The 26,284-nt window shown below is 41.7% G+C and overlaps 1 protein-coding gene across 7 annotated transcripts in view; it reads left to right on the forward strand.

The window, feature by feature from the left end:
- The window catches only part of LOC111952472 (membrane-associated guanylate kinase, WW and PDZ domain-containing protein 2), a 289,912-nt gene that overhangs the window by 111,055 nt on the left and 152,573 nt on the right, over positions 1-26,284 (forward strand). For all 7 annotated transcript variants that reach the window (XM_023971164.2, XM_023971166.2, XM_023971168.2 and 4 more), the window contains exons 3-4: positions 144-263; positions 10,702-10,926. In XM_023971164.2, the coding sequence (XP_023826932.1) occupies positions 144-263; positions 10,702-10,926 (345 nt within the window). The remainder of the gene's footprint in view (positions 1-143; positions 264-10,701; positions 10,927-26,284) is intronic.

A 26,284-nucleotide genomic window follows, 5' to 3' on the forward strand; every position in this document is an offset into this window, starting at 1 on the left:
TCTCTCTCTCTCTCTCTCTCTCTCTCTCTCTCTCTCTCTCTGACGCGTGCGATCCCTCAATACTCACTCCTCCTATTCCTCTGTGTCTGTAACGATTGACAATAAAGGAACGCTCTTCCTTTCCTCTTCTTCTCCCTCTGTAGGCACCACCAGGCTGCCAAAGGAGGGAGAGGTGCCGGGGGTGGACTATAACTTTGTGAGCGTGGAGCGCTTTATGGAACTGGAGCAAAGCGGAGCCCTGCTAGAGAGTGGAACCTATGAAGGTAAGTTCACTGATCCGCTACGGCTACACGAAAAACCGAATTCTAATCTAAATTAAGATAATGACATATCCAGATAGCAAAAAAAAAACATGTTTTTATCGTTTACTCGTTTTTCGTCTGTCGTGTTGCGGCTGCTTCCCAGGACCTACACACATCAAGCCCCTCTGAGATTTTTCATATAAATCCATGTTTTCTGTATTATAGTATAACATTTGCGCTAGCCGCTAATGCTACTCACTAACTAGCGAGCAAATATAATGGAGCTAGGGGGCAAATATGTCTACCCAAATTTCGCTCTAATACGGGCTGATACCAGTGGGGTGTCAGCAAGTTGTTTGTATAATGACAATGATAAGCATATTCTAAAATCTTTGTCTGAATCTAACATCTACCGGTATTCAAATGTAATTAGGGTCTCCTGGGAAACACTAACCAACACTTTGGTTCCTATCTGGTTACAAAAACTCCTACTGTACCTGTCTTTTTAATTTGTTATCATGCTAAACAACACCAACCATAGAATTAGAATAATCAAATCATATTGTATTAGTCACATGCGCCGAATACAACAGGTTTAGATAGACCTTACAGTGAAATACTTACTAACAAGCCCCTAACCAACAATGCAGTTAAAAAAATATGATTAAGAATAAGAAATAATGTTAAAAACATGTAGTTAAAGAGCACCAGTAAAATAACAATAGCGGGGCTATATACAGGGGGTACCGGTAGAGTCATTGTGCGGGGGCACCGTTTAGTCGAGGTAATTGAGGAGGTAATATAGGAGTTATTAAAAGAAGAGAGAGATGGGGGGGCAATGCAAAAAGTCTGCCATTTGATTAGATGTTCAGGAGTCTTATAGCTTGGGGGTAGAAACTGTTTAGAAGCCTCTTGGACCTAGACTTGGCGCTCCGGTACCGCTTGCCGTGCGGTAGCAGAGAGAACAGTCTATGACTAGGGTGGCTGGTGTCTTTGACAATTTTTAGGGCCTTCCTCTGACACTGTCATTCTATTTCTATGATTGCAACAGTTCATCCAAGTACGTTTTATCTAATCGTAGGGGATCGAGGTCAGGTCGCATTAAGGGAGAAGGAACAGTTTGTTGCCCGCATCACTTGACTTCCTGCCTAGTAATAAAGATGTAATGTTTAGAGTGAAGGAGGAGACTCCACCCAAATTGGGGTATATATACTACCACTGTTGGAAATATGACTTTGTCTTATGCAGCTGTATGACCCAATGGGTGAAGAAACTTGGTTTAAGCTCTGTCAGTTTTACTCGGTTCATTTAGAACTTAACAACGCAATACCCCATAATGACAAAGCGAAAACAGGTTGTTAGGCATTTTAGCAAATTTATAAAAATGTAAAATGATTAAAATGATTCATCATAGCGCTTGATGGTTTTTGCGACTGCACTTGAAGAAATTGTCAAAGTTCTTGAAATTTTCCAGATTGACTGACCTTCATGTCATAAAGTAATGATAGTAGGACTGTCATTTCTCTTTGCTTATTTGAGCTGTTCTTGCCATAATATGGACTTGGTCTTTTACCAAATAGGGAAATTGGGCTATCTTCTGTATACCACCCCTACCTTGTCACAACACAACTGATTGGCTCAAACGCATTAAGATGGAAAGAAATTCCACAAATTAAGGATTAACAAGGCACACCTGTTAATTGAAATGCATTCCAGGTGACTATCTCATGAAGCTGGTTGAGAGAAAGCCAAGAGTGTGCAAAGCTGTCATCAAGGCAAAGGGTGGCTACTTTGAAGAATCTCAAATATAAAATATATTTTGATTTGTTTAACCTTGCACTGTTTTGGTCACTAAATGATTATATATGTGTTATTTCATAGTTGATGTCTTCACTATTATTCTACAATGTAGAAAATAGTACAAATAAAGAAAAACCCTGGAATGAGTAGGTGTGTCCAAACTTTTGACTGGTACTGTAGGTGTGCCAAGCTTGTAGCGTCATACCCAAGAAGACTGTAATCACTTCCAAAGGTACTTCAACAAAGTACTGAATAAATGGTCTGAATACTTATGTACATGTGATATTTCATTTTTTCATTTTTATACATTAAATAAAATATATAAAAACCAGTTTTTGCTTTGTCATTCTGGGGAATTGTGTGTAGATTGATGAGGAATTAACAAGAAAAATCATTTTCATAATAATGCTATAATGTAACAATGTGGAAAAAGTCAAGGGGTCTGAATACTTTCCAAATGCACGGTATATACCGCTGCATCGTGAGTTGGAATCCGGCCCACTTTCTGAAACTGTCTCTTCCATCTTTTTACTTTGGTCTATCCTGTCCCAAAAAAGAATAATATGAAAGGACTGCCCTCCTATAAGAGCGGATCTAATTCAGAAAAGATTGAACGGATGGTTCACTTTTTAGCTTATTATCGACATACACAGGTTTGTTTTCGTCTCATCCAAGTATCCAAAATCTCCTGTGTGGCATTCTTGAAGCATGTAGCAATGCTATTTGAAATGGATTTAATCAGATAGCAATGCATTCAAAAGCATTACAACGGCCATGAAGATTGCACTTCCCCCTCTTGTGTTTTAATTTGCATTACAAATTGAGATGTAAGTGCCCGCAGGCACTGCCTGCCACCGAGAAAGAGGTGGTTTCTCCCAGTGGGCCTGAGATACGCACGCACGCACGCACGCACGCACGCACGCACGCACGCACGCACAACACACACACACACACACACACACACACACACACACACACACACACACACCCCACCACACACAGCGACACAAACAGTACCGCTACACACACACACACACACACACACACACACACACACACACAGAGCTACTGGGTAAGTGAGCAACCAGATCGTCCATCTGTGGATCTCTGCCATGGTCTGAAGCCAGATGCACAGCCTTGAATAGCATCAAACCCAAGACATACACTATAATACGTCATAATGCCATGTGCACAAGTACAGTGAAATGCATTTCTTGCTAGCTCCAAACCCAACAATGTAGTAATCAATATCAATGTGGGACTGAAAATAACATAAGGTAGAACAACAATACATGATAAATAAAAATAGCTCTATTCAGGGTCAGTTCCAATACCATATTTACAATGTGCAGGGATACTGGAGTGAAAGAGGTAGATACAGTTGAAGTCGGAAGATTACATACACCTAAATTGGAGTCATTAAAACTTGTTTTTCAACCACTCCATAAAATTCTTGTTAACAAACTATAGTTTTTGCAAGTCGGTTAGGACATCTACTTTGTGCATGACACAAGTAATTTTTCCTACAATTGTTTACAGACAGATTATTTCACTTATAATTCACTGTATCACAATTCCAGTGGGTCAGAAATTTACATACACTAAGTTGACTGTGCCTTTAAACAGCTTGGAAAATTCCAGAAAATTATGTCATGGCTTTAGAAGCTTCTGATAGGCTAAATGACATAATTTGAGTCAATTGGAGGTGTACCTGTGGATGTATTTCAAGACCTACCTTCAAACAGTGTCTCTTTGCTTGACATCATTGGAAACCAAAAGAAATCAGCCAAGACCTCAGAAAAAAATTGTAGACCTCCACAAGTCTGGTTCATCCTTGGGAGCAATTTCCAAACGCCTGAAGGTACCACGTTCAAATCACGCACAGAACGAGCAGTATGGCTGGTGGCATTGTCATGCTGGAGAGTCATGTCAGGATGAGCCTGCAGGAAGGGTACCACATGAGGGAGGAGGATGTCTTCCCTCTAACGCACAGCATTGAGATTGTCTGCAATGACAACAAGCTCAGTCAGATGATGCTGTGACACACCGCCCCAGACCATGACGGGCCCTCCATCTCCATATCGATCCCGCTCCAGAGTACAGGCCTCGGTGTAACGCTCATTCCTTCGACGATAAACGCGAATCCGACCATCACTCCTGGTGAGAAAAAAACGTGATTCATCAGTGAAGAGCATTCTTTTGCCTGTCCTGTCTGGTCCAGCGGCGGTCGGTTTGGTCGGTTTGTTGCCTGTGATGTCTCGTGAGGACCTGCCTTACAACAGGCCTACAAGCCATCAGTCCAGCCTCTCTCAGACTATTGCGGACAGTCTGAGCACTGATAGAGGGATTGTGCGTTCCTGGTGTAACTCGGGCAGTTGTTGTTGGCATCCTGTGCCTGTCCCGCAGGTGTGATGTTCGGATGTACCAATCCTGTGCAGGTTGTGTTACACGTGGTCTGCCATTGCGAGGACGATCAGCTGTCCATCCTGTCTCCCTGTAGTGCTGTCTTAGGCGTCTCACAGTACGGACATTGCAATTTATTGCCCTGGCCACATCTGCAGTCCTCATGCCTCCTTGCAGCATGCCTAAGGCACGTTCACGCAGATGAGCAGGGACCCTGGGCATCTTTCTTTTGGTGTTTTTCAGAGTCCACTACTGTCCTGTTGATGTGGATGGGGTGTGCTCCCTCTGCTGTTTCCTGAAGTCCACGATCATCTCCTTTCCTTTTGTTGAGATTGAGTGAGAGGCTATTTTTCTGACACCCCACTCCGAGGACCCTCACCTCCTGTATGCCGTCTCGTCGTTGTTGGTAATCAAGCCTACCACTGTAGTTTTGTCTGCAAACTTGATGATTGAGTTGTGCATGGCCATGCAGTCATGGGTAAACAGGGAGTACAGGAGAGGGCTGATAACGCAGCCTTGTGGGGCCCCTGTGTTGAGGATCAGTGGGGTGGAGATGTTGTTTCCTTCCCACCTGGCCCGTCACAAAGTCCAGGACCCAGTTGCACATGTCAGGGTCTCGAGCTTAATGACGAGTTTGGAGGGTACTATGGTGTTAAATGCTGAGCTGTAGTCAATGAACAGCATTCTTACATAGATATTCCTCTTGTCCAGATGGGATAGGGCAGTGTGATGGCGATTGCATCATCAGTGGACCTATTGGGGTGGTATGCAAATTGGAGTGGGTCTAGGGTATCAGGTAGGGTGGAGGTGATATGATCCTTGACTAGTCTCTCAAAGCACTTCAGAATTTAGTGCTACGGGGCGGTAGTTATTTAGTTCAGTTACCTTAGCGTTCTTGTGAACAGGAACAATGGTGGCCATCTTGAAGCATGTGGGGGCAGCAGACTGGGATAGGGATTGATTGAGTATGTCTGTAAACACACCAGCTAGCTGCTCTGCGCATGCTCTGAGGATGCGACTAGGGATGAAGTCTGGGCCGGCTGCCTTGCGAGGGCTAACACATTTAAATGTTTTACTGACGTTGGCCACGGAGAAGGAGAGCCCACAGGCTTTGGTAGTGGGCCATGTCAGTGGTACTCTATTGTCCTCAAAGCGAGCAAAGAATTAGTTTAGTTTGTCTGGGAGCAAGATGTCGATCCGTGACAGGGCTGGTTTTCTTTTTGTAGTCCGTGATTGATTGACTGTAGACCCTGCCACATACGTCTCGTGTATGAGCCTTTGAATTGCGACTCTACTTTGTCTCTATACTGACGCTTTGCTTGTTTGATTGCCTTGCGGAGGGAATAGCTGCACTGTTTGTTTTCGGTCATGTTTCCAGTCGCCTTGACATGATTAAAAGCGGTGGTTCGCGCTTTCAGTCAATCCACGGTTTCTGGTTAGGAAAGGTTTTAATAGTCACAGTGGGTACAACATATCCGATGCACTTGATAATAAACTTGCTCACTGAGTCAGTGTATACATCAATGTTATTGTCTGAGGCTATTCGGAACATATCCCAGTCCACGTGATCAAAGCAATCTTGAAGCGTGGAATCTGATTGGTCAGACCAGCGTTGGATAGACCTGAGCATGGGCGTGTCCAGTTTCTGTTTATAGGCTGGGAGCAACAAAATGGAATCGTGGTCAGATTTGCCAAAGGGAGGGCAGGGGGAGAGCTTTGTATGCATCGCGGAAGTTAGAGTAGCAATGATCCAGAATGCTACCAGCTCGTGTCGCACATTCAATATGCTGATAGAATTTAGAAAGTCTTGTTCTCAGGTTAGCTTTGTTAAAATCCCCAGCTACAAAAAATTCAGCTTCAAGATGTATGGTTTCCAGTTTCCTTAGAGTCCAGGGAAGTTCTTTCAGGGCAGACGAGGTATCTGCTTGGGGGGGAATATACACGACTGTGACTATAATCAAAGAGAATTCTCTTGGAAGATTATGTGGTCTGCATTTGATTGTAAGGAATTCTAGGTCAGGTGAAAAGAAGGACTTGAGTTCCTGTATGTTGTTGTGATTACACAATGAGTCGTTAATCATAAGGCATACACTTCCGCCCTTCTTCTTACCAGAGAGATGTTTGTTTCTGTCGACGCGATGCATGAAGAAACCGGGTGGCTGTACCGACTCTGACAACATATTCCAAGTGAGCCATGTTTCCGTGAAACAGAGAATGTTACAATCTAACCCTTCGTCCACCTTGTTATCTAGAGATTGGGCATTGGCAAGTAATATGCTCGGAAGCGGTGGATGGTGTGCTCGCCTATTGTGTCTGACTAGTAGACCGCTCCATCTGCCTCTCCTGCAGCGACCACGTTGTTTTGGGTCGGCCTCTGGAATAAGATCACATGTCCCGGGTGGAGGTCCGAACAAAGAATCCGCTTCGGGAAAGACGTATTCCTGGTCGTAATGTTGGTAAGTTGACATAGCTTTTATTTCCAATAGTTCTTCCCAGCTGTATGTAATAACACTTTAGATTTTCTGGGCTAACAATGTAAGAAATAATACATAAAAAACAAATAGCTGCATAGTTTCCTAAGGACCTGAAGCAAGGCGACCATCTCTGTCGGCGCCATCTAACTGTTATGTAAATGACTGCCGGCCTCACGGTAATTGACAGTTTATTACCATGAACATGTTTAGCATCTCAAGGCACATAAAAGCAGCTGATGTGCTCATTTGGAGCATCTACATCATTTTTTACAATTAAATCCATTTAATATACACCATCACAATAAATCCGTCATTTATTTTTAGCAGGTCTAAAGAAACATGATGATATGAGGAAAATGTATTTCAGAAGAACAGAATATGAGTCGGCCTATGTTATCTGCCTATGCACCATGCCATAGGCTGTAGGCTAGTTAATTTAGCAGACAAGATATGCTTATAAGTCCCGTGCCATTATTTGATTTACATGGTTTTACAGTAAGAAGAATATAATTGAACTTAGCTTATTGAAATAGAATGGATATTTTTCCCATTCCGGAGCGGGTGTGCCTACGAAGTGGCTATTTTGAGCGTAAAAGTTATCATTTAAAACAGGTCCTCTACGCTAGATTGAGATTTATTTGGCAACTTTGGTTGTGTTGATACAAACCCTGAGAATGTCTTAGAAATCAAAACATATATGGGCTGCATGATGCGACTACAGGCTATTGAGGATTTGAGAAAGTCACAAAAAAGCTTGCGCTCTGGTCCTTGCCTCAGGCTCTACACGCTGTTCTTTCATCAAATGATCATATTTTCACCCATCAGAATATTCTCAATTGAATCTTGTCTTTACTAACATGTTCAATTAGATTCGATCTAGAATGACCCATTATGAAATGGGCAGGAACAGGGGCAGGCGGAGAAAAGATGAATAGCGAATGGAGGCCGCTTTCCGCAGTTCGTTTTTCAATCATGCTGGGTAGGCTATTCCGGTTTTAAAGTAGAGCATGTGCTTAATATTAACAGCTGAGAAATAAATATAGTAGCAACTGGGAACCTCCTCTTTTTATTGGCAACCATCAAAACTCTGCATTCACACGGGAATGCATATAGAAATGTCTGGCTTAAAAGAACACCATGCTCTCTCTGTGCCCTTGAGAAAGGAATGAAGGAGCGAGAGGAGATGGAAACGCATGGTGGTGCGATATTCTGTTTCTAAAGGTAGTGTCAGCCTATTTATTATGGAAATATATAAAATGCCCTATTACTAAATCCAATACAAATTCACTGTAATTGTAGGCTAACTCTGTAAGCCGCCCTGCACAGTCAATGAACAAACAGCTTTGCCAAGGCCTATATGTTCTCTCCCAGACTCATGGATAAAAGTTTGGAGCGTAAGGTAACAGTCCATCCAGTATGCATAATAATACAGTCCACACTCAAAGGCGATTACTAGAATGTATTTACTTTTGGAGTATATAGGCTAGACCAATTATGTACCAAAGATTATGTTTAAAAAAAATTATAATATTGTGCCATGCCTAAGTGGTAGGCTATTAGGCTATGTATTGTATAATGGCGCAATCATTATTTAAATTGCTTTTTTAATGGGCTTGGGCTCATATGTAAACCTATGCATAAGCTCGAATATGGGATGGGTGTTTTGAATTAATCATCACCTTAGAAAGCGCTGTCCATTTCCTTGTGTTTGGCTTTGCAACAACATCAACAACGACCATGTTTTCCACTCAGTGGTTGAACTTCTTTCTTCAAATTGATCAATCATCAAGGTGAGCTTAAAAAACATGACACTGTTTTGATGACAAGTTTTTGATGTGATTTACAAAGGCATTTGCATTGTTGTCAGAGTGGTTAGAGGGACAATAGAGCGCTGAGTACCAGGCAATTAGCGACCTGATGGTCGTTATAAAATTGGGGACTACCAACACATGTCCAGAGTACATAAGAGAAGTGTACCGTGACTCAATGGTCACGTGGAATTTGACTGCGGTTATGACTCATGACTGCCAGAGTTTATTTTTTTAATGTTTATTTAACTAGGCAAGTCAGTGAAGAACAACTTCTTAATTTCAATGACGGCCTAGGAACAGTGGGTTAACCTCCTTGTTCAGGGGCAGAACGACAGATTTGTACCTTGTCAGCTCGGGGATTTGAACTTGCAACCTTTCGGTTATTAGCCCAACACCCTGCCGCCCCAGTGTGGGGTAATACGGTCACCGCAACAGCCCTAGTCCCGAGTTCAAATCAGGTTAAGAGCTGCTTAGGGAGGAAGTGGCAGTGTGTGACGTCTGTCACATTTGAAGATCTGTTACGTGGAAGGAATATGTAGGATGCTCCACCACTACACTGCTTATACTTATACAGACAGGTTAGAGAGATGTATATGTGAAGGGATGTACAGTATGAAGCTTTATCTCAAACTCAGGGCATTTGGTGTGTGTGAGTGAGTGTAGGTGTTTGCAGGTCCGTGTGTGTGCATGTGTTTTGCATTACTTGTCGTGTGTGTGTGTGCTGTGTGTGTGTGTGTGTGTGGAGTGTGTGTGTGTGTGTTGTTGTCGTGTGTGTGTGTGTGTGTGTGTGTGCTTGGGTGTGAGAACAGAGGCTTCGTCTCACAGCCTGCAATTAAAGGCTCCTCCTGCTTGGATAAAAGGAGTCAAATGCAACCGCTACGCCTGTGCTTTTCTGTGTTTAATCTGTCTCTCTCTCTTACTCTCTCTGATCTCTTTCCCTCTTCCCACTTCTTTATTTTTCTATTTCTCTCCTTCTCTTGCTCATTCTCTCTCTCTCTCTCTCATATTGAGGAGATAATGACATAAGACATCTCTGCCTCTGGCTCGCTCTCAATATTTAATCATAAAATGTATTTCCCCTGACAGAGGAAGATTTCATGTACAGATAACATACACATCACCATAGCAATGCCTTATTGTGCTTCGAAAGTAAAATATCGTGAGTAAAAAAAAATCTACCTTGTATGACTGAGTTCTGTATGTTTTGACATGTACTGTTGCATGTCAGTCAAAGGTAACTGTGCTCGTCCATGCTGAATCTCTCATCTCCTCACTTGAGCTCTCTCCATCACCCTCAGCTTTAAACTCTGAACAGAGCCCTGTTGTGTGGCACAGAGTTACTCCACGCTCTCTCTATCTCTCTCATCCAGGACCTATATACTAACCAGTGTCAGACGAAGGCCCAAAAAATTGTCAAAGACTCCAGTCACCCAAGTCTAGGTCCAAAAAGGCTCCTTAACAGCTTCTACCCCCAAGCCATAAGACTGCTGAACAACTAAACTAATCAAATGGCCAGTAATCACCCCTCCCCCCTCTCGGATTATTATCTATGCATAGTCACTTTGCAAATTACCTCGATTAATCTTTACCCCCCGCACATTGACTCGGTACCGGTACCCCTTGTATATAGCCTCGTTATTGTTATGTGCATTTCTCGTGTTACTTTTTGATTGATTAGATTTTTTTTAACTTAAGTTTATTTAGTAAATATTTTATTTACTCTATTTCTTGAACTGCATTGTTGGTTAAAGACTTGTAACTAAGCATTTCACGGTAAGGTCTACTACACCTGTTGTATTCGGCGCATGTGACAAATAAAAAGTGATTTGATTTGATTTTGATGTGCCCTGTCGATTAATAAATGTATTGGATCGGTGGAACAATAGTGTGCGGCAACCTCTATTTCTGTGTTTTGAGTTCCACTGGCCCGCACCTCGCTACCTCAATGTGCGTTTGTTTTCCCTTCTCCAGAGAACTTGTACGGTACTCCCAAGCCCCCAGCCGAGCCCAGTCCGGCGGCCCCTCCCTTGAATGTGAGTGAGGCGCTGCTGCCCGGAGCCTGGCCCAGCGCCCAGGGCAAGAGGAAGAGGAACCAGTCAGTTAGCAACATGGAGCAGCGAGCCAGCCTGGAGCTGCCTGAGGAGGAGGACTGCAGCCCTCCCGTGGTCAACGAGAATGGCGTGGCCATCACGCCAGGTGAGGAACGTTTAACTGAGCTCTGTCCAAAAACGACCCCTAGACTCTAGTCCTATTCTTAATTTCACTAATCACACAAACATACAGTGGCAGCCAAATACCTATATGAAAAAAAATCATGAAAATCAAATAATAATCTTGTATGGCAGAAAAGTATTTGTACAAACATCTAATAAGTCATCTAAAAAGTCACTAGGTAAGATTTTGTATTTTTGGCTTTATATGTCATTGGTATATTTGTTAACTTACAGTGCATTCGGAAAGTATTCAGACACCTTGACATTTTCCAATTTTGTTAAGTTAGTCTTATTTTAAAAAATTAATTACAATTGTCTTTTCCCCTCATCAATCTACACACAATACCCCATAATGACAAAGCAAAAACAGGTATTCAGATGCTTTATTCACACACATATATATATATATACATTTGAAGTCTGAAGTTTACATACACTTAGGTTGGAGTCATTAAAACTCATTTTTCAACCACTCTACAAATATCTTGTTAACAAACTATAGTTTTGGCAAGTCGGTGAGGACACAAGTAATTTTCCCAACAATTGTTTACAGACAGATTATTTCACTTATAATTCACTGTATCACAATTCCAGTGGGTCAGAAGTTTACATACACTAAGTTGACTGTGCCTTTAAACAGCTTGGGAAATTCCAGAAAATGATGTCATGGCTTTAGAAGCTTCTGACAGGCTAATTGACATCATTTGAGCCAATTGGAGGTGTGGTTCATCCTGGGGAGCAATTTCCAAACACCTGAAGGTACCACGTTCATCTGTACAAACAATAGTTCGCAAGTATAAACACCATGGGACCACGCAGCCATCAAACCGCTCAGGAAGGAGATGCGTTCTGTCTCCTAGAGATGAACGTGCTTTGGTGCGAAAAGTGCAAATCAATCCCAGAACAACAGGAAAGGACCTTGTGAAGATGCTGGAGGAAACAGGTACAAAAGTATCTATATCCACAGTGAAACGAGTCCTATATCGACATAACCTGAAAGGCCGTTCAACATGGAAAAAGACACTGCTCCAAAACCGCAATAAAAAAGCCAGACTACGGTTTGCAACTGCACATGGGGACAAAGATCGTACTTTTTGGAGAAATGTCCTCTGGTCTGATGAAACAAAAATAGAACTGTTTGGCCATAATGACCATCATTATGTTTGGAGGGGAGGAGGCTTGCAAGCCGAAGAACACCATCCCAACCGTGAAGCACGGGGATGGCAGCATCATGTTGTGGGGGTGCTTTGCTGCAGGAGGGACTGGTGCACTTCACAAAATAGATGGCATCATCAGTATGGAAAATTATGTGGATATGTTGAAGCAACATCTCAAGACATCAGTCAGGAGGTTAAGCTTGGTCGCAAATGGGACTTCCAAATGGACAGTGACCCCAAGCAAACTTCCAAGTTGTGGCAAAATGGCTTAAGGACAACAAAGTCAAGGTATTGGAGTGGCCATCACACAGCCCTGACCTCAATCCTTTCGAAAATTTGTGTGCAGAACTGAAAAAGCGTCTGCGAGCAAGGAGGCCTACAAACCTGACTCAGTTACACCAGCTCTGTCAGGAGGAATGGGCCAAAATTCAACCAGCTTATTGTGGGAAGCTTGTGGAAGGCTACCCGAAATGTCTGACTCAAGTTAAACAATTTAAAGTCAATACTACCGAATAATAATTGAGTGTATGAAATAAATAAAAGCTAAAATAAATCATTCTCTCTACTATTTTTCTGACATTTCACATTCTTAAAATAAAGTGGTGAACCTAACTGATCTAAAACAGGGAATTAAACTAGGATTAAATGTCAGGAATTGTGAAAAACTGAGTTTAAATGTATTTGGCTAAGGTGTATGTAAACCTCCGACTTCAACTGTGTCATATATATATATATATATATATATATATATATATATATATATATATATATATATACACTACCATTCAAATGTTTGGGGTCACTTAGAAATGTCCTTGTTCTTGAAAGAAAAGCCAATTTTTTGTCCATTAAAATAACATCAAATTGATCAGAAATACAGTGTAGACAATGTTAATGTTGTAAATGACTATTGTAGCTGGAAACGGCCGATTTTTAATGGCATTTCTACATTAGCGTACAGAGGCCCATTATCAGCAACCATCACTCCTGTGTTCCAATGGCACGTTTTGTTAACTATCCAAGTTTATCATTTTAAAAGGCTAGTTGATCATTAGAAAACCCTTTTGCAATTATGCTAGCACAGATGAAAACTGTCGTTCTGATTAAAGAAGAAATACAACTGGCCTCCTTTAGACTAGTTGAGTATCTGGAGCATCAGCATTTGTGGGTTCGATTACAGGCTCAAAATGGCCAGAAACAAATAACTTTCTTCTGAAACTCGTCAGTCTATTCTTGTTCTGAGAAATGAAGCCTATTCCATGTGAGAAATTGCCAAGAAACTGAAGATCTCGTACAACGCTGTGTATTACTCCAATCACAGAACAGTGCAAACTGGCTCTAACCAGAATAGGAAGAGGAGTGGGAGACCCCGGTGCACAACTGAGCAAGAGGACAAGTACATTAGAATGTCTAGTTTGAGAAACAGACTCCTCAGAAGTCCTCAACTAGCAGCTTCATTAAATAGTACCCGCAGAAACACTGGTCTCAACGTCTGAGCTGTTCTTGCCATAATATGGACTTGGTCTTTTAACAAATAGGGCTATCTTTTGTAAACCAACAATACCTTGTCACAACACAACTAATTGGCTCAAACGCATTAAGAAGGAATGAAATTCCACAAATTAAGGTTTAACAAGGCACACCTGTTAATTGAATTGCATTGCAGGTGACTACCTCATGAAGCTGGTTGAGAGAATGTCAAGAGTGTGCAAAGCTGTCATCAAGGCAAAGGGTGGCCACTTCGAAGAATCTCATATATAATATATTTTGATTTGTTTAACACTGTTTTGGTTAGTACATGATTCCATATATTTTATTTCATAGTTTTGATGTCTTCACTATTATTCTACAATGTAGAAAATAGTAAAAATGAAGAAAAACCCTGGATTGAGTAGGTGTCCAAACTTTTGACAGGTACTGTATATTTGTTATATATATTTTTATAAAATGTAATTGTTACTTTTGAGTTTCGTGTATAAGTTGTATATACTGTACATTATATTCAAAAGTATATGCTAATTTGTATATAATGTTTTATTTCAGGTATGACTTTCCACAGTTAGAAAACACATGCATTTTATAAAAAATGTATACTACTGTTTATTTATCCATGTATAAATTCTGCATGACACAATTTAAGAGTCAAATTAATCCTTAACTGGTCTGTTATAAGAAAAAGCATGATGAATTATCTGGCAACCTGTTAAGTAGAACATTTTAATTAACAGATTACGATTCCCTGACAATGATGCCAAACGATCACTCATACCGTGTCTACACAGTGCTGGAAATCTTTAATATTTTTTTTTACAATATGTACCCAACAAGCATGATAGCCTTTGGTAAATATTTCCCTGAGATATTTCCACAAGTGCAGTATAGTGCCTTCCAAAATACAGCTAGATTGAGAAATAGGCCTACTGTATGGAGGCCATGTTCAAAGTAACGGTCCAGTGTTTCCAGATTTGATTGAAATATGACCTATAATTAATTACAATATGAGTAAAATAGTTTTAGTTCCCCCCCCCAAAATGTTAATTCAGTATGTTAAATAGCAGCTATTCTGTGTTGTAAAGTTGTGGCGTACCCCAACAACAGAAGGGTGAGGGCATATACCGGTCATAAAAAATATTCATGCAAGTAGACTGCTGATTGGCTAGCTCATCATCGTCTTCTATGAGGAAATAGACAATTAAAAAAAATATATAGATATATAGATATTTTCATTTTTTCCAATTTATGCTTTCCCCACAAATACAAGAATAGGATGAGTCAAAAACATCATTTAGTTATGAGTTGACAGAATATCAACTTTTAAAGTGAGATTTTCACTGACAGTTATTTTAACATTCTACGGTATATCCTATAGAGGCAAACAGCAGAAGGCATACTTTTGGGTGTCTTGGGTTGCTTCATTTAACTTAGCTTAACTTTGTTGTACTATGGAACAGAACAGTAATCTTGAAATATGATTAGAATGTGAAGTTTAATCTTTTGTATAATGAAACAATTTAAGTTTAACGATTTACATGATCTTTCCATAATGTCCATTCTGTTCTCTATTCAAAAATGTCCATTAAGCTTACAATCCACTCCTTATTCTTGGACATGGAACGCAGCTCAGAGATTTTTGTGTTGATAGCTGAGCCGAAGTTAACTGGAAGGGTGTTTGGCCACTTCTGGAGAGTAGTCCCTATGCTATAAAAGGGGAAAAGGAAATTAAGTAAACATTTACAATAAAGGATGAAAGTAAGTAAATGTACAAAGGCCTATATTCCTGTTAGCATTTTGATTTGTTTTTAAATTTACTGTAGATGGCGTCCAGCTTTGTTTTCTCTAGCGGCTGACGGTGTGGTCCACTCCACTTTGACATCCCCCGGAGTTTGCTCACCAGCAAGACCTCCACGGGATAGACAGCCGTGATCAATGTCCATACAAAGGCAGAGTTGGCATTTATAGCATAGGCCCAGGCCAGCTTGTCAACAAACACCCCTGTCCCTGGATTTCAACCTATTTAAACACGGAAACAGGGATGTTTGTTTTTTTATATTAATTTTATTTTCATCAAATAACATATTCAATAGAATAAAAATAGTTTGAATGTGTGAAAATAGATGAATGTCCCTTTAACGCCGATTACCTGATCTGAATCAGTCACAGGAACCGGAGATAAGGGGGTGGGGGCAGATGCAGGACTGGAGTGGGACGGAGCTGGGTTGTGCAGAGCCAGACGCAGGGTTGGAGAGAGCATAGCTGGGTTGTGCAGAGCCAGACGCAGGGCTGTAGAGGGAAGGGCTAGGTAGTGCAAGAGAAGCCATTTTACCTAGTTTCCTCACATATATGAAACTATATATGTGATATATATACATATATAAACTCAGCAAATAAAGAGACGTCCCTTTTTCAGTACCCTGTCTTTCAAAGATAATTCGTAAAAATCCAAATAACTTCACAGATCTTCATTGTAAAGGGTATAAACACTGTTTCACTGTTCAATGAACCATGAACAATTAATGAACATACACCTGTGGAACGGTCATTAAGACACAAACAGCTTACAGACGGTAGGCAATTAAGGTCACAGTTATGAAAACTTAGGACACTAAAAGGGGCCTTTCTACTGACTCTGAAAAACACAAAAAGAAAGATGCCCAGGGTCCCTGCTCATCTGCGTGAACTTGCCTTAGGCATGCTGCAAGGAGGCATGAGGACTGCAGATGTGGCTAGGGCAATACATTGCAATGTCCGTACTGTGAGACGCCTAAGACAGCGCTACAGGGAGACAGGACAGACAGCTGATCGTCGTCGCAGTGGCAGAGCACGTGTAACAACACCTGCACAGGATTGGTACATCCGAACATCACACCTGCAGGACAGGCGCAGGATGGCAACAACAACTGCCCGAGTTACACCAGGAACGCACAATCCCCTCTATCAGTGCTCAGACTGGCCGCAATAGGCTGAGAGAGGCTGGACTGTTGGCTTGTAGGCCTGTTGTAAGGCAGGTCCTCACCAGACCTGTTGCCTATGGGCACAAACCCACCGTCGCTGGACCAGATAGGACTGGCAAAAAGTGCTCTTCACTGACGAGTCGCATTTTTGTCTCACCAAGGGTAATGGTCGGATTTGCGTTTATCGTCGAAGGAATGAGCGTTACACCAAGGCCTGTACTCTGGAGTGGGATCGATTTGGTGGTGGAGGGTCCGTCATGGTCTGGGGCGGTGTGTCACAGCATCATCGGACTGAGCTTGTTGTCATTGCAGACAATCTCAGCGCTGTGCGAGGATGAAGACATCCTCCTCCCTCATGTGGTACCCTTCCTGCAGGCTCATCCTGACATGACCCTCCAGCATGACAATGCCACCAGCCATACTGCTCGTGCTGTGCGTGATTTCCTGCAAGACAGGAATGTCAGTGTTCTGCCATGGCCAGCAAAGAGCCCGGATCTCAATCCCATTGAGCACGTCTGGGACCTGTTGGATCTGAGGGTGAGGGCTAGGGCCATTCCCCCCAGAAATGTTCGCAAACTTGCAGGTGCCTTAGTGGAAGAGTGGGGTAACATCTCACAGCAAGAACTGGCAAATCTGGTGTAGTCCATGAGGAGGAGACGCACTGCAGTACTTAATACAGCTGGTGGCCACACCAGATACTGACTGTTACTCTTGATTTTGACCCCCTATTTGTTCAGGGACACATTATTCAATTTCCGTTAGTCACATGTCTGTGGAACTTGTTCAGTTTATGTCTCAGTTGTTGAATCTTATGTTCATACAAATATTTACACGTGTTAAGTTTGCTGAAAATAAACGCATGAGTTTACATGTATAACATATTGATTAGATTGAAAATAAGTTTAGTAGTGAAATAACATATTTCAGAGGAGTGCTACTGCAGATGTGAAAGCCTTATAGTTTCTGTGAATATAAGACGAAACAGCCAACCTGGTTCAGCTCATTTATCGACACTGGCAAACATGCCTCACACAAGCATTAGTACAATAGTGATATATAGGTGGAGATTGATGTTCAAAATTAAAGGACTGACTGGTTTGTAGCATCACACAGACATCAAGCGGGTCCATACAAACAACACATGTTTGTGAGGAACAAGGTGTTGTGGGGGGTCCTAGGGGTAAAACATTATTAGTAGTCATGGTATCAGTTAGCTTTCAATACTGAATAAGGGGGGCAGCCTATTTTAAAAATTCACACTTAAGCGGCACATACGCTGGTTTTTGCCTCTGTTTAGCCCAGTGGATAAGAGTCAAGACTATTGCTCAGTATTACCTTGAAGAACCATCTCCTCCTTGGGTATCGTATGAATGACAATATCGGTGAATGACAAATGCTGACAATCACTGTTCATTGAACACAGGAGGGATAGTTTTGTAGCGGTAATACAACGTAAATGAGCCGTACCTTTGGCTGCAAAGGGGTCGGGTAATCTATGTCAGTTGAGTCGTCTGACTCTTCTCCTAATTTTGGGGGTTGGAAGAGGATGCCCTCTTGCTCTGCTTGAGAGCCTGGGGTTGGACATCGTTATCACTGGCGAGTGAATGAATCTTGCTTGTTGTGTGGAATCAGTTGTCTGAAACAAATACAAGGTAGAAGAAGAACAACAGTTGCAAAAATGTCAATAAACCTCCATCTACAGACCAACACCCATGCAATGGAACTCTTATTTTTGTGCCTGACCAAATACATTGTGGGTATGGGGGGTGGTTCACATCATGTTATTACCTAACCTGTTAACATTGGAATATTCTATATCCTTGTTAACTTGGATTTAAAAAAAAATCTTGTCTTATAACTTTAGCCAGCTATATTCTCATAAATTCTGGGGGAAGCTTTGCCCTGGAAATGGGTGTCTCTGTTGCTCCACTCTGTGAAAGACATACAGACTACAATAGCAGTGTCAAACGGTATAACTTAAAACCATGCATATCTGAAGCAGAAGATTTCTACTTAATGCTGACAAAAATTACATTGCTATAAAATGGGGCCACCTTCCTGGCGGCTTCATCCCGACTCCACTCAATTATGGTGGGATAGTCAGTACAGGATTCCCCTGGTCATTGAGTTTGCTGTGATTGTATCACCTTATAGCATCTGTCTTGACCTCGCTGTACCTCCCTTGAGTGCCCCCCTCACTCCACCGCACAACAGAGAGCTTTCGGTCCATGCTGAAGGAGTGAAACATAGTTCTCACTATCTTTACATGGTTAGACCAGAACGTTAGCTAACGTTAGTTTGTGCCAATTCTTAGAAAAATGTGTTGGCGTGTTAGCCATGCAGACATGTGTAACGTCAGCAGTCTTCTTAGAGTATCTTTTCATTTCATGTGGATTTAATGTGAAATCATGGGAATACATATCTGTTGTTAACTCACCTATCTTCGTCTCATTGTACATTCAGTTTCTCGTCCTGGTGACTGTATGACTGACTTTAGAAATTACATTTTTTCGACATAGCTAGCTATGTCTCTCTCCTACTTTCCGCTTGTCGCCGTGGTGACTCATTGACTGCAGAATTAAAATCATTTTTAGCTACGTCACCCTTATGTTTCTACTTAAAGGGACAAAAAAGGTGAAGCTAGCTAGCTATCTAAAGCTAAGGGAGTGATTTTCGTTACGAATTAGACTAATTATGCTACTAACACAGAAGAACGACTGAGAGATGGAGTTCACAAATACTTCACTGGGCCACAAAATGTGAGTACTCATCTTTTGATAGGACTGACACAGTTGTTATATTGCTGTGCAAAGTTGATATTATGTTCATAAACATATTTATAAAGTTTTTATTAAGTGTATTTTACATGTTGTCACTTACAGGACTTGCAAGAGGCGCAAAATGAATCAGAGACAAACAGCTGTCGTCACAATGACTGCGGTGAGTGAGACCTACAGTGCCTTTTTATTTATATATTTAGAAAAAAAAGTATTGAATATTTAAAACATACGATATACTTACAGTGAAGCCGCTCAACAACTACAACACATTAGTCATCTAACAGATTCCCATCCAGAGCGACATACAGAAGCAACCAGGGTCAACGCCCTGCTCAAGGACATGTCGACAGATCTCTCACAAGGTCAAAAACGGGGACCCGAACCAGCGATCCAACAGACACCGGCCCAAGCTCCCACCCGCCAGGCTACCAGCCCTCCAAGATCCGCCCCCAAAGCCCCCTGCCCCTGAGAAAATAAGAGAAAAAAATTATTATAATCATTCCACCCCCCAGATACCCAAGAAAATGATCAAAAGTGAAAGACAAAGGAAAACAGAAAACAACAATGCAAAAAAAACAAAAGATATAATGGACAACAAAAATCATAACAGTAAGGCCAACTGAATAGGTTTGTGTGCATGTATGGCACTATTTACATGTGTGTGTGTGTGTGTGTGTCCGTGTATGTGCAACAGTGTGCATTTGAATGAGTATGTGTGTATATGCATGTGTACAAACATCTGCACTGCACCAGCCTCTGGCAAACTGGCACTAGCTGTAAAAACACTGCCCCTCGGTGTCATTCAAACTGACTTTTTGTTATGTTTTATTTTGACTTTATTTTTACACTTTTATCTTTGACTGTCATTCTCTCCCCCGCCCAGCAACTCCACTCCCACTTTTCTCCAATTTCTCATCCCAACCCTCAGCTTCCCTCAGCCCATCCCACCTATCTCTGCTGGCCACCCTCTTTGGATTTCTACACACCATATATCTTTCAACTATGCTGTAATGTTTAATATACAATTTCAATCTACAGTTGAAGTCGGAAGTTTACATACACTCCTGACATTTAATCCTAGTAAAAGTTCCCTGTCTTAGGTCAGTTAGGATCACCACTTTATTTTAAGAATGTGAAATGTCAGAATAATAGTAGAGAGAATGATTTATTTCAGCTTTTATTTCTTTCATCACATTCCCAGTGGGTCAGAAGTTTACTTACACTCAATCAGTATCTGGTAGCATTGCCTTTAAATTGTTTAACTTGGGTCAAACGTTTCGGGTAGCCTTTCACAAGCTTCCCACAATAAACTGGGTGAATTTTGGCCCATTCCTCTTGACAGAGCTGGTGTAACTGAGTCAGGTTTATAGGTCTCTTTGCTCTCACACGCTTTCTCAGTTCTGCCCTCAAATTTTCTATGGGATTGAGGTCAGGGCTTTGTGATGGCCACTCCAATACCTTGACTTTGTTGTCCTTAACTTCTTCGGGATAGGGGGCGGTATTTTCACGCCCGGATGAAAAGCGTGCCCAAAGTAAACTGCCTGTTTCTCAGGCCCAGAAGCTAGGATATGCATATAATTAGTAGACTTGGATAGAAAACACTCTGACGTTTCTAAAACTGTTAGAATAGTCTGTGAGTATAACAGAACTGATTTGGCAGGTGAAACCCGATCACAGTCCATCCAGGGAAATTGTTTTTTGAGCTCATTGTGTTTTCCACTCGTTTTCATTGGGAATCCTGATTTATAAAGGCCCTGGTTGCAGTTCCTATGGCTTCCRCTAGATGTCAACAGTCTTTAGAAATTGGTTGATGTTTTTCTTTTGAGGAATGAAGAAGTACGGCTGTAAATTGTTCATGTCACTGTGAAGGGCTGAAGTCTTTTATTGCGCGTACACAGGAGCGCGCTTCATGGTATTTTTCTTCGCTATTGAAAACAGATTATCCCGTCTTAAATTTGATCAATTATTTACGTTTTAGGATATGTTTTAGGAACGTTGTTTGAAATGTTTGGACCAAGTTTACAGGTAACGTATTAGATACTTTGTAGGCATGTTGGGCGAGTTGAAACCGGTGTATTTCTGAATCAAACGCGCCAAATAAATTGACATTTTTGGGACATAAAGAAGGACATTATCGAACAAAATGACCATTTGTGATGTTTCTGGGAAATTTAGTGTGCCAACAGAAGAAGATCTTCAAAGGTAAGGCATATATTAAATGGCTATTTCTGACTTTTGTGTCATGGTTGAAAATTATTTGTTATGCATTTGTGTGCTGGACGCTGTCCTCAGATAATCGCATGGTTTGCTTTCGCCGTAAAGCCTTTATGAAATCTGACACCTTGACCGGATTAACAATTTAAGCTTTATTTTGATGTATTGCACTTGTGATTTCATGAAAGTTTAATATTTATAGTAATTTAATTTAAATTTGGTGCTCTGCCATTTCATCGGATGTTGGCCAGGTGGGACGCTACCGTCCCACTGATCTGCAAGAAGTTTTAAGCCATTTTGCCACAACTTTGGAAGTATGCTTGGGGTCATTGTCCTTTTTGGAAGACCCATTTGCAACCAAGCTTTAACTTCCTGACTGATGTCTTGAGATGGAGATAGGAGATGGTGCCGGAGGGGATGGCTGCTGGTTTATTGGCTCTTAACCAACCATGATATTTTGTTAGATTTTTCGCTTTGTTTGTAACTTTTGTACATAATGTTGCTGCTACCGTCTCTTATGACCGAAAAGAGTTTCTGGACATCAGAACAGCAATTACTCACCTCGAATTGGATGATGAGTTTTTCTTTAATGAGTCAGACGGGAAGGATATACTCCAAACACCCGAACTGACCCTCATCCCCGTCATTCGCTGGAGAAGGAAACTGAGATTTTGTGGAAAAGAGATCAGGGTGCCTTGTGAGGATCAGGCGATGAGTGACTAATCTGCCTTTGCCCTCAGTACTGCTAGCTAACGTTCAATCGCTGGAAAATAAATGGGATGAACTGAAAGTATGTACCAACGGGACATTCAAAACTGTAATATCTTATGTTTCACCGAGTCATGGCTGAACGACGACATTAATAAGATACAGCTGGCGGGTTATACACTCTATTGGCAGGATAGAAAATCAGCCTCTGGTAAGACACGGGGCGGGGGCCTATGCATATTTGTAAACAACAGTTGGTGCATGATATCTAAGGAAGTCTCAAGGTTTTGCTCCCCTGAGGTAGAATATCTCATGATAAGCTGTAGACCACACTATCTACCAAGAGAGTTTTCATCTGTATTTTTCGTAGCTGTGTACATACCACCACAGACCGATGCTGGCACTAAAACTGCACTCAATGAGCTGTATACCGCCATTAGCAAACAGGAAAACGCTCATCCAGAGGCAGTGCACTTGGTGGCCGGGGACTTTAACCTCTAATTCCTCCCAAACCCGGATCCGGGAGCACCCCCCACAGTAAAAAAGCTGACTAGCATAGCCTAGCATAGCGTCACAAGTAAATACTAGCATCTAAATATCATTAAATCACAAGTCCAAGACACCAGATGAAAGATACAGATCTTGTCAATCCAGCCATCATTTCTGATTTTTAAAATGTTTTACAGGGAAGACACAATATGTAAATCTATTAGCTAACCACGTTAGCAAAAGACACCACTTTTTTTACTCCACCAGTTTTTTACTCCATCAGTAGCCATCACTAATTCGACCAAATAAAGAAAATAAATAGCCACTAACCAAGAAACAACTTCATAAGATGACAGTCTGATAACATATTTATTGTATAGCATATGTTTTGTTAGAAAAATGTGCATATTTCAGGTATAAATCATAGTTTACCATTGCAGCCACCATCACAACTCTCACCAAAGCGACTAGAATAACTACAGAGAGCAACGTGTATTACCTAATTACTCATCATAAAACATTTCTTAAAAATACACAGCGTACAGCAATTGAAAGACACAGATCTTGTGAATCCAGACAATATTTCAGATTTTCTAAGTGTTTTACAGCGAAAACACAATATAACGTTATATTAGCTTACCACAATAGCAAACATCACAACAGCATTGATTCAAGCAAAAACATAGCGATAAGTATAAGCCACCAAAAGATATTAATTTTTTCACTAACCTTCTCAGAATTCTTCGGATGACAGTCCTATAACATCATATTACACAATGCATATAGAGTTTGTTCGAAAATGTGCATATTTACCGGCACAAATCGTGGTTATACAATGTGAATAGTGGCCAAAACTTCAAGAAATCTGACCGGCGCCATCTTGGAGAGGAACCTATTCTAATCGAAAACTATTCATAAACTTGACAAAAAAATACAAGTTGGACAGCAAATGAAAGATAAATTAGTTCTTAATGCAATCGCTGTGTTAGATTTTTWAAATTAACGTTACTGCGCAATACAGCGTGCGCTAAAGCGWGAMCRCACCATAAYTMATGGSGGAATTATTATTTGACMWTTGTCAACATAAGTACGAATTAACAGCATAAAGACTGCTTACTATTAGCTGAGCTTCCATCAGAATCTTGGGCAAGGTGTCCTTTCTCCAGAACAATCGTCTTTGGGTTGAAAGATGTCCTCTTGTCCTGTCGAAATAGCCGCTAACGTTAGCCACCCACTGGAGAGGTGTCCAACTCGTGAAAGCGCGTCACAAAGAAATCCAGGAAAATCGCAATAAACTGCTATAAACTGCTATAAGTCGGTTTAAATTAACTACCTTATGAAGTTTTTGAGACAAAAAACAAATTAAATCAGAGCCGGAGATATAGAACTGCTAAACCGAAAGCTTTTGAAGAAGCCATGCCGGTGTCCCTGCTGCGTCAGGCGCCTCGTCGAAAAGGTCGATACTTCCGTTCCAAGAGGTTTTATACTCCCCCAGATGGTGCTATCCGCTCCATTCAAAGTCTCACCGCTTACTGACATCTAGGGGAAGGCGTATGCAGTGCATGTAGCCCCATACCTTATAAGGGAATTTATAAACCGACCCTGGAACAGAGACCTCAATTTCAGAAATCTCACTTCTTGACAGGAAGTGAGCTGCAGAATGACTTCTGTTTCACTCAGAGAAATAATTCAAACGGTTTTAGAAACTAGAGAGTGTTTTCTATCCAATAGTAATAATAATATGCATATTGTACGAGCAAGAATTGAGTATGAGGCAGTTTAATTTGGAGACGATATTTTCCAAAGTGGAAACAGCACCCCCTAGATTGACAAAAGGTTAATGCAGGGAAACTTAAATCAGTTTCACCTCATTCCTATCAGCATGTTAAATGTGCAACCAGAGGGACAAAAACTCTAGAGCACCTTTACTCCACACATAGAGACGTGTACAAAGCTCTCCCTCACCCTCCATTTGGCAAATCTGACCATAATTCTATCCTCCTGATTCCTGCTTACAAGCAAAAATTAAAGCAGGAAGCACCACTGACTCGGTCTATAAAAAAGTGGTCAGATGATGCAGATGCTAAACTACAGGACAGTTTTGCTAGCACAGACTGGAATATGTTCCGGGATTCTTCCGATGGCATTGAGGAGTACACCACATCAGTCACTGGCTTCATCAATAAGTGCATCGATGACGTCGTCCCCACAGTGACCGTACGTACATATCCCAACCAGAAGCCATGAATTACAGGTAACATTTGCATTGAGCTAAAGGGTAGAGCTGCCGCTTTCAAACAGTGGGACTCTAACCCGGACGCTTATAAGAAATCCCGCTATGCCCTCCGACGAACCATCAAACAGGCAAAGTGTCAATACAGGACTAAGATCGAATCGTACTACACCGGCTCCGACGCTCGTCGGATGTGGCAGGGCTTGCAAACTATTACAGACTACAAAAGGAAGCACAGTCGAGAGCTGCCCAGTGACGTGAGCCTACCAGACGAGCTAAATTACTTCTATGCTCGCTTCGAGGCAAGTAACACTGAAACATGCATGAGAGCATCAGCTGTTCCGGATGACTGTGTGATCACGCCAATGTGAGTAAGACCTTTAAACAGGTCAACATTCACAAGGCTGCAGGGCCAGACGGATTACCAGGACATGTACTCCGAGCATGCGCTGACCAATTTGGCAAGTGTCTTCACTGACATTTTCAACCTCTCCCTGTTTGAGTCTGTAATACCAACATGTTTCAAGCAGACCACCATAGTCCCTGTGCCCAAGAANTGAGTCTGTAATACCAACATGTTTCAAGCAGACCACCATAGTCCCTGTGCCCAAGAATACTAAGGTAACCTGCCTAAATTACTACCGACGTGTAGCACTCAAGTATGTAGCCATGAAATGCTTTGAAAGGCTGGTCATGCCTCACATCAACACCATTATCCCGGAAACCCTAGACCCACTCCAATTTGCATACCGCCACAACAGATCCACAGATGATGCAATCTCCATTGCACTCCACACTGCCCTTTCACAACGGTACAAAAGGAACACCTATAAGAGAATGCTATTCATTCACTACAGGTTAGCGTTCAACACCATAGTGCCCTCAAAGCTCATCACTAAACTAAGGATCCTGGGACTAAACACCTCCCTCTGCAACTGGATCTTGGACTTCCTGACAGGCTGTCTCCAGGTGGTAAGGGTAGGTAACAACACATCCGCCATGCTGTTCCTCAACACGGGGGCCCCTCAGGGGTGCGTGCTCAGTCCCCTCCTTACTCTCTGTTCACTCATGACTGCACGACTCCAACACCATCATTAAGTTTGCCGATGACACAACAGTGGTAGGCCTGATCACCGACAATGATGAGACAGCCTATAGAGAGGAGGTCAGAGACTTCACCGTGTTTTGCAACCTCTCCCTCAATGTGATCAAGACAAAGGAGATAATTGTGGACTACAGGAAAAGGAGGACCGAGCACACCCCCATTCTCATCGGGGCTGTAGTGGAGCAGGTTGAGAGCTTCAAATTC

Source organism: Salvelinus sp. IW2-2015, linkage group LG26, assembly GCF_002910315.2.
Source record: "Salvelinus sp. IW2-2015 linkage group LG26, ASM291031v2, whole genome shotgun sequence".
Taxonomy (NCBI): domain Eukaryota; kingdom Metazoa; phylum Chordata; class Actinopteri; order Salmoniformes; family Salmonidae; genus Salvelinus; species Salvelinus sp. IW2-2015.